General features: G+C 62.0%; 1 protein-coding gene across 1 annotated transcript; it reads left to right on the forward strand.

Moving 5' to 3' along the window:
- The first annotated feature begins 5,945 nt into the window (after positions 1–5,945).
- Fgf3 (fibroblast growth factor 3) lies at positions 5,946–10,462 on the forward strand. Its single transcript, XM_090348627.1, has 3 exons — positions 5,946–6,165; positions 7,310–7,413; positions 10,079–10,462. The coding sequence occupies exons 1-3, from the start codon at positions 5,946–5,948 to the stop codon at positions 10,460–10,462; spliced, it is 708 nt and encodes a 235-aa protein (XP_090204753.1).
- Positions 10,463–11,154: the final 692 nt, after the last annotated feature.

Below are 11,154 nucleotides of genomic sequence, written 5' to 3' on the forward strand. Positions count from 1 at the left end.
CCAAGTTGCTGTAAAACAAACAACAAAAACAGGTCTATGTGGTTGTGTGGAAGAAGGGATTCAGGTAAACAGAAAATGCCCACACTGCCTAGCAAGGACACAGTCTGATGATCAGCTGGGCTGGGCTGTCTGCCCAGGCTCTGGGCTAGGCATAATCATGGAGGCGAGGCTGGGACCCTGTGTCTCTTTGTCATTGACCCAAGTTGTCAAAACTTAACTCAGTCCGAGCTCAGGACTTCAGCTCCATAGCCCTGAGCCAAATGCAGCCAGGAAAGTCATCAGTCTAGAACTCAAGTGGCCACTGTGGCAGGGGACAGAAGCCACCAGCCAGAAGGACCAAGTCCAGGCCTGGCTGACCTGGTGCTTCTCTCCCTGGCATTTCCATGTCAGGGCATCCCTGTGAGTACTGCGTGGACAGAGTGGGAGAGGACAGATCTCTCCCAGTCTCAGTCAGTCCTACTGGGCAGAAAGTCCCTGGCTCCAGTGTCCCGTATGGGCCTTGATATAGGTCAGGCAGGGACAAAGCACCTCTGCAGGCAGAGGGACAGAAGGGTGCCTTCTCCAGGTGAGGTCACACACTGTGTTTGAGGGACAAAGGAGGAGGTGGATTGGCTCGGGGAGCCTGCTTCCCAGCCAGAACCCTGATGGAGAGAACCAAGCCAAGCCGGTCAGAACTGGGGGTGTTTAACTTGGATTCCTGCTTCTGGCCCTGAGCAAGCAAGCCAGCAGGGGATACCAACCTTATCTTCTTCCGGTGTGTGTACCAGGCCCCTCTGGGATCCAGCTGAGCAGCATTATGAATGCAAATGTCACTGAGACTGAGAGACATTCCTTCCAGCTGTGCGGCCTGTCCCCAGGAGAGACACCCCGGAACCTCCCCAAAGCCCAGGAGGGGGCCCTTCCCATGCCTAATGACGCTGAGGGATTTCAACCTATTGTTATAGAATCTGTAGTTAAAAGGATTTAGAAGCCATGTTGGGCCAATTAGCCAGATCGTGCAAGTTTGGAACAAACCCTTAGCAGGCATGGCTACTGGAGCCTCAGATTCCCCTCGGAGTCAAGTGGGGCTTTGCTGTAGCCCAGCGGTCTGTAGGCTCCCAGTTGACCCTTCAAGGTCAGTCCTGTTGTGTACCTTGAGAAAGGGCCTGCGCCACTCACTCATTACTGAGGATGCTCAGGTGGGAAGACAGCTGCTATGTGTCCTGAAATATCTCCAGGCTGGGTTCTGGTGGCTCACACCAGTAATCCAACCTGCTGGAGAGGCTGATAGCGCGAAGCCAGCCTGGGCAGACAAAATCTCCAGTGAACAAGCAAAAAAAAGTAAAAATGGAAGTGTGGTTCAAGTGGGGGAGAAGGATGGAAGGGGCGATACGGCTCAGAATGCATTGCACTCATTATCTGACTTCCAGAACCAAAACCCTTTTAGTAATTTCAAAAAGAGACATTAGAGTGCACAAGACCTGGGGTTCACTAAATAAATCAACCAGCCCTCTCTAGCTGGCCCTGTGTCACTGTGGCTTTGTCTTGCTTCCACGCATCTGTGTTGATGTGCTAATGAGAAGCAGGAGGAATCTGAACTCAGTCCCAGGTTCCACACGCCAGGTGCGCTGTCTGGACCCATGCTGATTCTAACACCTGTCCCAGGACAGAGCTGCGGGGGGCGGGGGAGCGAGAGCCAGTGAGGTCCAGGTGGAAGACGCTCAGGGTCTTTGTGGGGACAGTCCTTGCGTAGGACTGCTCACTGAACCGTCCAGCCTACCCAGGATGAAGACCAAGTCAGTCCTGCCTTTCCACCCCCCCAGACCAAGCCCTTTCCCGACCCTGCCCACCAGCCCTGCCCCTTCACCCTTGCTGGGTGGGTGATGGGTGATTCTCCCCCTACCCCCCCCGCATCCTTGCAGCCTGGGTGTCGAAGACCATGCTTGCCCACTGCAGTTGTGGGAGCCTTAAGGCCTGAGGCCATAGCATGTGGGGCCAGGGAGGGGCAGCCCACAGGTTCTGCACCTCGTGGACACCCCTTCTACAGCAGCGGGGAGAGGTATGGAGGGAAGCAAAGCTGGCCACAGGATGGCTGACAGGACAGGTGGACACAGGACATCCACCCCAGGGGCCATGCTCTTAGCCACACTGTCAGCTGCTGAGCATTGGCGGGGGTGGTGGTGAGGGAGAGAATTGCAGAAGGGCCCCTGCTTCCCTCCTCCCCTCTCCAGAAAGAAAACCTCCAGCATCCAGCTCAATAACCAAATAGCCAACAATGGACCAAGGAATAGGCTGGGCTGGCTCTGAACAGGGACAAAATGCTCACACGATGACTCCTGAACCAGGAGGCCAGAATGGCCTCAGGAGGGGCTCTCACAGTGCCTCAAACTGCAGTCCTCTAGCCACCAGCACCCAGCCCAGATCAATTTCCTTGCTAACATTGCCTGGGCTGTCCTCAAACCCCGTTTCTCCTCCCCTCCTCCTAGAAAGTTGTCGGGCTGGGAACTTTGAACCAGTGAATGGTCTCAACAAAGTCCTTCAGTATTACTCAAACAATAAGAATGAGTTAAAAAGGAAAGAGCTTGAGACCCCCCCCTCCATCTCCTTTAACCACTTGCTTCCTGGAGGAATCACCTTCCCAATTATTCCAGTGTCATTTCAGGGTGGGGTGGAAGCTGAGGTGGGGTTCTCTGTGCCCAATAAGCCCTCAGCGCTTTCCCGCTCAGGCAGAGCCCCACCAGGCCTCTGGCCCAGACCCCTGGGACACTAGGGACCCCCACAGGGAGCAGCCATGGACTCTCCTCATCCACAGAGCCGGCAGACACCTGGTGGTCGTGGTTGCCAGGGTAGCCAGTGTGTGCCTGCCCTCTGTCCTGCTTGGAGTGTTTCTGGGGGGTGCATGCAGTCCCAGGGCCGGCGGAAAGGCCCACCTCTACCCCATCTCTACATCCCAGCCAGGTCCCTCCTTGCCCAGGCCTGGCGGCACCTGGGGCATGCACCCGGCTGGTTTTCCTAAAGATGCGCCTGGTTCTGCGGGGCACAGGCTGGCGCCTGCGGTAGAGTGTGCGTCCCCATAGACTGCAGCCCCTAGAGAAGATGGTGTCTGGGGGACATGGCCCTAGGTTCTGTGCCCAACCTGCTGGAAGATCAGGTAGGGGTCCCAGCTGCCAACCCCATCTTCCAGCGGTGCCATCACAGGCCAACAGTTCACAGCTCTGAGCCCCCATTTGTCCCTGGCAAGGCAGAATTGCGCCTGGCATTTGGGGGCCCACTGGCCCCAAGCTAGCTCCCAGCATCAATGTGGGGGGTGATAGGGTGATTTAGGGGTCCAGAGCCAGAGCCATGTCTGACAGGCTGACTGGCTGAGACATGTCTGACCTTCTCTACTCTCAGCTCCCTCCAGGGAAAGGGGCTGAAGGTGTGGGGTCTGGGCTCAGGGCAGGGCTGGAGTGAGGAAAGGGTTTGGAGCTGAGGTCCCAGGACCTAGGCCAGGACACCTAGGGTGTCCTGACCCAGGTCTGGAAGAGACCAATTAGTCAAATGGCTGTGCTATAGTTGACCATTTGGAAACAATTAACGGGTTGCTATTACCATATTATGCAGCCCCCACCTGGTTCCCAGCCCAGCCCAGCCCAGCCCAGCCCAGCCCAGCCCAACTGTGGGCAGCACTCAGGCCTGGCCAGGAGCATGTACAGGGCTCAAACCTTCTGCAGTGAGACTCCTAACGCCAGCCAGGGCAAAGGGAGGGGCCGGGACTGCCTCCACCGGAAGGTGGGTGGGCTGAGGTGAGGAGGAAGGCCCAGGGGACTGTGGGAAGTGGCTGGGGTGCGGGCAGGAGAGTGGGGGTTGGGGTACCCGCAAGGCCTTTCCTTGGTCTGGGGGTGGATGCCGCAGGGCCTGTGTGGGCTCCTGACAACTCCATCCAACTCCAGGGTGGAGGGTGGGAGGCAGGCCTGGATGGGGACCCCAGGCCCATGAGTTGGGCTAGCCTGGAATGGGCCAGCATAGCTGTGCACAGCTCTGGCCCAGGGTGCTAGATGGCCCCTAGCTTGAGGTAGATCTGATCCCTGACTGATTGCCCGCGTGGGAAACATGGCCAGGTCATTCTCTTGAAATTCCTGCACTGAATTCCTAGTGCACTAAGGAAGCCAGCATGCCTGGGGTGGAGGGCAGACGAGGGAGGGACCGGAGGTTTGTTCCTTCGTGCATCCCCCAAAGCTTGGGTATGTCCAGATGTTTAGAAAGTGAGGGACAAAGACTTGCTCTCCTCATCTGAGAGCACCTTCCTGCGGGAGCAAGCTCCGGTGGGGAGTGCTCTTCGGAAGGGAGCTTCTTCCCGTGGGCACCTTCATGTGGAGACAGCCCTTCCACGGAAAGCACCCCCTGCTGGGAACGACCAGCTCCGGGGAGCACCTTCCTGGAAGGAGCACTCTCTTGCAGGGGAGCATCCTCCTGGGAGGGGAACTTCCTTGCCCCAGCCCTGGTTCTAGGACCCAGACATGCCCACATTGTGGGGCTTGCCCACAATGAGCAGAGACCTTCGCCTCCCTGGCAATGTGGAGGTTCAGCTGTGGAACCGGAGGGAGGCTGCTGGCTCCCTGGCCTGTTTATTCTTAGGGCTGGAAATGTTCCTAGCTGCCTGCTATAGGCATGGCAGCTCTGTGCCTCCCCCCCACACCCCTGCTTCCAGAGCTCTAGATCCATAGACAAGGTGAACCCTAGCTACCTGTCTCATCCCAGAGCCCTACCCGCTTGGAATGGAGGCAAATGCCTGGCGGGAGCTCCTCAGGGGGCCCTGGATCGGCTTGCCAGGCGTTGGGCTGGCTGGGGAGGTCAGCAGGGCTGGAGCCTGGAGGCCAGGGAGCAGCAGAAGAGAAGGTTGGCTGTTCCCGAGGCTGCCCAGAGCCCGGGGAGACGCCCGGGCGACGCCCGGGACAGGGCCCCAACACCTTCCCCGGCCATGGCGTCCTCCTCCGTCTCTTCTCTTCGCGGATGGTTCCTGAGCGCTGTGTGGCTCTCTGCTCCCCCCTTTTCTCTGTCGGCCCCTCTGGGGATCTGCCTCTGATCCCCTTTGCCTCTTCTGCCCCACGTCTCCCCTCCCAAGGCCCCCCTCCCTGTCCCACCACCCAGAGAGGCCCCGCTGGGGGCGCCCGGTGTGTTCAAACCTCCTCGGCGCCTGCCCAGGTGGGGAGCAGCGAGGCAGGGCTCCCCCAGGCCGGCGGCCGCTGGGGACGGCGTCCCAGCTCCGACAGGACACGGCGGCCACGGAGAACCCGGCGCTGCCCGGAGCCGCTCCCCGCGGCCCCTCCATTATGCGCTGCCTTTCATGGGCGTTTGTCAGCGCAAATTTCCCCGCAAGTTGCGTGCGGGGACATCAGTCACCCGCGGCCCCATTGTTCAGGGGATTGATGGGGGGCGGGAGGGGGTGACAGGGCCTGGGGCGGCCGCCTCCAGGCCTCGGTCTATAATTTTCCGAGGCATAATTGGGCTGGGGGCGGGGGCGGGGGCGGGGCGGGCCGGGGACCTTTCAGAGCCGCCGGCGACGGGGGGCGCGGGGCGCGCGGCCGAGCGGAGCCCGGGCTCGACGGCGCTGCGCCGGGGCGAGTGTGCGCAGGAGGCGCCGGCCCGAGCCCCGCGCCCCGCCGGGCTCCCCACCCGCCGGCCTCGCCCCTCCCGCGCCTCCGCCTGGGGACCGGCGGCCTTTTGTTACCGAACCTCCTTTCTTTCTGCGCTTTTGCGCAGCAGCGGAAATTTCACCGCTCCAGGGCTCCTGGGCGAGAAATTAAAGTCAGTCTCTCCCTCTCCCCCCCTCTCTCCTCCTCTCTCTCTCCCCCTCCCCTCCCCTCTCCCCATCCCCTCCCTGCCGAGTCGAGCGGGCACCGCCAGGCGCGCAGCCCGCCGCCCACCGCGCCTTCCATGGGCACCGCGCTGGCCGGCAGCCGCCGCGTGGCGGGCGCGATGCCAGGATGGGCCTGATCTGGCTCCTGCTGCTCAGCCTGCTGGAGCCCGGCTGGCCCTCGGCGGCCCCGGGGGCGCGGCTGCGGCGCGATGCGGGCGGGCGCGGCGGCGTGTACGAGCACCTCGGCGGGGCGCCCCGGCGCCGCAAGCTCTACTGCGCCACCCGGTACCACCTGCAGCTGCACCCGAGCGGCCGCGTGGACGGCAGCCTGGAGCACAGCGCCTACAGTGAGTGTCCGCGCCGCGGCGGGGCCCGGGGGCCCGCACGCCGAGGGGCGCCCGCGCGCATCCCCGCCGCGGCCGCCACGTCCGAGAGAAGGGCGCGCGCCGGGGCGGGGACGCGGGGAGTCGGGGCTCCGGTCCAAAGAGGGCGGCGACCGGGAGCCCGCGGCGGCCCCCCGCGCCCGCTCCTCCTCCGAGCCGCGCAGCCGAGCTGTGCGGTTCTGAATCCGCCCGAGCCAAGGAGCGGGACGGGGCGTCCGTCCACCCGGCCGCCCGCGTCCTCTGCCTCCGCTCGCAGCGAGGCTGCCGGCGGGCGCTGGCCGTCACCTCCCTTGTTGGCACTGGTCGCTCTCCTCCTCCTCCACGGGCCGCGTGGGCTGCGGGGCGCGGGCCAGGGCGTCCAGGGCTCCCGCTTGCTCCGATGGACGCCTGTGGCTCACGCTTGTAATCCCAGCTACTCAACAGGCTGAGATCTGAGGTTCGTGGTCTGAACCTCCATTGAACCACAAGAAAGCTGGAAGTGGCTCCTGATCCGGGAAAGCTCCGGGACGGCGCCCAGGCCCGGAGTTCAAGGCCCAGAGCAGGCACCAAGGAAAACCCTCGCCCCACCCCTCGGGAACGGCCGGGCAGCAGCGGGCGAGGTGGCTGCGCCCAGCCTGGTTCCCCCGTCCCGCCGGGCTCCCTGGGCGCACTTGTGCATCTCTCAGGGAGCAAAGGGCGCTGGGGCTGGAGGCGCCCGGCCTGGACCTCAGAAGTCCCGGCTGCCCCTCACCGCGCCCAGCTCCAGCCCGGGGCAAAGGAAGTGCGGTGGTGGGGTCCGGGCGGCGGCAGAAGCCGCAGCTTCCTGCGGGGCACTGGGCCGTGTGAGACGCAGCTCCACTTCCAGCATATGTTTTGCTTGTTATTGGAGAATCTCGCAGACTCTCCTGCCAGGGCTGGCTTCGAACCTCAGTCCTCAGAGCTCAGTCTGTCCTGAGTAGCCAGGGCTCCAGGCAAGAGCCACCTGCAGGGCTGAGGGCCAGCGGTGCCCAGTGCCAGGGTCCCCTCCCTTCCCCCCACCTGCCAGGTGTAGAGGGAGCCTCGCCCTTCCCGGGCTGGTGGCCGGCTCTGTGGAGGGAGGGTGGGTGACGGCCTCCTCCCCTCTCTCCAGGCATTCTGGAGATCACGGCGGTGGAGGTGGGGGTCGTGGCCATCAAGGGGCTCTTCTCTGGACGGTACCTGGCCATGAACAAGAGAGGGCGGCTCTACGCTTCGGTGAGTCCAGTCACGGGCGGTGGAGGGGCGGTCTCCCACCGAGGACCAGGCAGGATCCGACCTGGACCAGAACTCAGAGCTCCTGCCGCCGGGCCTGGAGCTGGGGGTGCTGCTGTGGGAGGAGGGCTCTGGGCAGTCCGGGGCCCGCGAGCGTGTGGTCAGCAGAAGGCGCCGCAAGGCAGCTGAGAGGAGCTCACATTGCCATAGAGAGAGATACACCCACCATGCACCACGTGCACCCACAAGTCCTAGCTACTCGGGAGACTAGATCTGAGGGCTGAGGTTCGCAGCCCGCCCTGGCAGTAAGGTCCATGAGACTCCCCCACTCCAGCTCTGACCCCGGCAGCTGTGCTGCTGAGCGAGGGTCAGCTGGGAGCCACGGCGGACCCCTCCCTCCTTCTCAGCCCCCTTAATTCATCTCCAAGTCCTGGGACTGCATCCCCCCCTCCACACCACCTCATCCCCCATGCCAGCGCCTCCTCACACAGGACCCTGTCCCTTCCAGCCTGGCCGCTGCTACTGCTTATGACCCTCCCTCCCTACCATCCATCCACCCACCCATCCTTCCATCCACCACCACCCACCCATCCATCTATCTACCCACCCATCTATCCACCCACTATCTACCCACCCATCCATCTACCCTCCCACCCACTCACCATCTGTCCACCCATCTATCCACCCATCCATCCACCCACCCATGCATCTACCCATCCACCTACCCATCCTCCCTCCCACCACCCACCCACCCACTCACCATCTATCCCATTCATCCACCCAACCTCCCACCCCCCACCCGTCCTTCTTTTGGGGGGGCATTATGAGACTTGAACTAGGGGTTAATTGGAGATCAGAGTCTCAGGTCCTTTTGTGCCCAGACTGGCTTTGAACCTCGATCCTCAGACCTCAGCCTCCAGAGTAGCTAGGGTTACAGGTGTGAGCCAGCGCACCCGGCTCCACCCATCCTTCTGTCCATCCACCCTATCAGTCCCATGCTCATCCACTTGTTCCACATATCCATCCATTCACCATCTACCCATACCCCCCCCTTTTTTTTTTTTTAAGAAAATGTGTTCCTTTATTTCTAGGGGAGGGAGGGCTGTGAGGTTGCCATGGGGGGAGGAGCTGCAGAGGAAGGGACAGGGCATACCCATACACCCTTCTATCCATCTCCCACCCACCAATTCATCCACACACACGCACACACACACACATTCAGGCATGCATCCATCCATTCGTCTACCTAGCCAGCCAGCCCCTTGTGCTACCTTCCAGTCCTTCGTTCATCCGTCTTTTTCCTGAGCTCTTACCACATGACACAGCTGGGTACTGCTATGGAAACTTGCTAAGAGACAATTCCACTGGAGTGGGTGCATGAGCCCTTCGAGCCACCTCTACTTGGAGCTGTCCCTCCCTCTGTCCGCAGAGGGTGTCCAGCCCCTGTCTAGGGCCTATCCTCTGGGGACAGGGCAGTCCTCCCACCTGGCCCTCAGCTTGGGGAGTGAGGCAGCTCCTTAGCAGACAGGAATCTGATGGTGACACCCATCCTCTCCTGCCCACGGACTCAGGGTCTCAGCATCCTCCCTGCCACAACCCCATTCCCCAGAGGAGCCCTGTGACCTGTGCATGTCAGAGCTGGTGGCTTTGAGGACCTGGGACCCCTGCCACTTTCCTGCAGGGCCCCAGGCTCGACCATGGTCCCCATCAGTGTTGATGACAAGCGAGTTTCTTCCAAACACTTGGAGGGAGCGCCTGCCCGCCCTCCCAGGGCAGCGGTGTCTGTGGTGTTCGTGCCCCTCCCTTCTGCCAAGCTCCAGTATCAGCCGTGTGCTTGGAACCATCTGTGCCTGCTGGGCAGAGGCCCTGGCCACAACCCTGACCCTCTGAGGGCAGAGTCAGAGCTAGCTCAAAACACGCAGCCCTGTCCCTTCTCTTCACTGGTGCATTTCTATATCCTTTCTCTCTTCCTCCCTCCTTCCTCCTTTCCTTCCCTTCCTCCTTTTTCTCCTCTTCCATCTTCCTCCTCTTCTCTCCTCCTCCCTTCCTTTTTTTTTTGTGCCAGTCCTGGGCTTGAGCTCAGTGCCTGAGCACTGTCCTTGGACTTTCTCAAGGCTAGAGCTCTACCACTGGAGCCTCAGCACCACTTCTGGGTTTTTTCTATGTATGTGGTACCAAGGAATCAAACCCGAGTCCTCGTGCATGCTAGGCAAGCACTTTAACCACTAGGCCACACTCCCAGCCCCCCCCTACGTTCTCTTTTTGAGACTGTCACTGTGCAGCACAGCCTGGTCTTGAACTCCCAATCCACTCCCCTCAGCCCTCTCTGCTGAGCTCCCTTGCCCACCACACTCTGTACCCGCGTACCCAGCCCCCACTCTTCCTTTCCTTGGAGACCTGCACAGCTACTCCCCCCCCACCCAAGCGCATGGCCCCTGCACCTGGGCACCTGGCCAGGGGGGAGGCCCAGGCAGGGGAGGCCCGCCTGTCCCTGTGCTCGGCCACCACACAGCCAGGCCCGCAGAGGGAACCTAGAAGCTGGGGACACGGAGGGGAATGTGGGGATGGCAGCCTTCGAGGCAGGGGAGGGAGGCACCAGGGAGGCGTGGTCCTGGCACCCATGCCAAGATGGCCCTCGTGGCCACTGACCGTGGCCCACTGCCCACAGGAGCACTACAATGCCGAATGTGAGTTCGTGGAACGAATCCACGAGCTGGGCTACAACACCTACGCCTCCCGCCTGTACCGCTCGGTGCCCGGCGGGCCCGGGGCCCGGCGCCACCCCAGTGCCGACAGGCTGTGGTACGTGGCCGTGAATGGCAAGGGCCGGCCACGCCGGGGCTTCCGGGCCCGCCGCACGCAGAAGTCCTCCCTCTTCTTGCCCCGTGTGCTGGACCCCAAGGACCACGAGATGATGCGGCTCCTCCACGGCGGCCCGCCACGGCGGCCACGGCGGCAGAGGCAGAGCCGGGGGTCACCGGGCCCACGCCAGGCGGCGCACCCCAGCCCCGAGCCACCGCGGGCGCCACACCTCGCACGTGGCCGTGACTGACTCTCCCGGCCACACGCTTCCTCCTGCCCTCTGCAACCAGGCTGGATGGGACTCGAGGGGCCTCAGTTTCCCCACGTCCAGAGGTCGGTGTCGGCTGGCCGGAGGCTCTGTGTAACTGGGACATTAAAGTATTTTATTCTACTGGGGCAGAACCATGTGGTGCGGGCTGAGGGCCCCGGGCCCCGCAGGGCTACCCAGCTGAAGTAGCAGCAGCTGCGGCGCTGGGCATGTCGTGGGCTTCATGCTCAGAGCCCGGAGGCTCAGCCCCAGGCCTTCCCTCCTGGATTTGCCTGTGCTGTGTCCGTCCTGGGGCTTGGAACTCAGGGCCTGGACGCTGCCCCTGAGTGTTTTCCACCCAAGGCTGGTGTTCTACCGCTTGAGCCAAACCTCTGCCTTCAGCTGTTTGGTAGTTAACTGGAGATAAGTGTCTCATAATACACCTTCCTGTCCAGGCTGGTTTTGAACCATGATCCGCAGATGTGAGTCAACGCTGCCTGACTTTCACTGGATTTTTTTTTTTTTGCCAGTGTTGGGCTTGAGCTCAGGGCCTGAGCACTGTCCTTGGACTTTCTCAAGGCTAGAGCTCTACCACTTGAGCCTCAGCACCACTTCCGGCTTTTTGCTATGTATGTGGTACCGAGGAATCGAACCCGGGTCTTTGTGCATGCTAGGCAAGCACTTTAACCACTAGG

The sequence above is a fragment of the Megascapheus bottae genome, chromosome 16, assembly GCF_031878675.1.
Source record: "Megascapheus bottae isolate mThoBot1 chromosome 16, mThoBot2.hap1, whole genome shotgun sequence".
Taxonomy (NCBI): domain Eukaryota; kingdom Metazoa; phylum Chordata; class Mammalia; order Rodentia; family Geomyidae; genus Megascapheus; species Megascapheus bottae.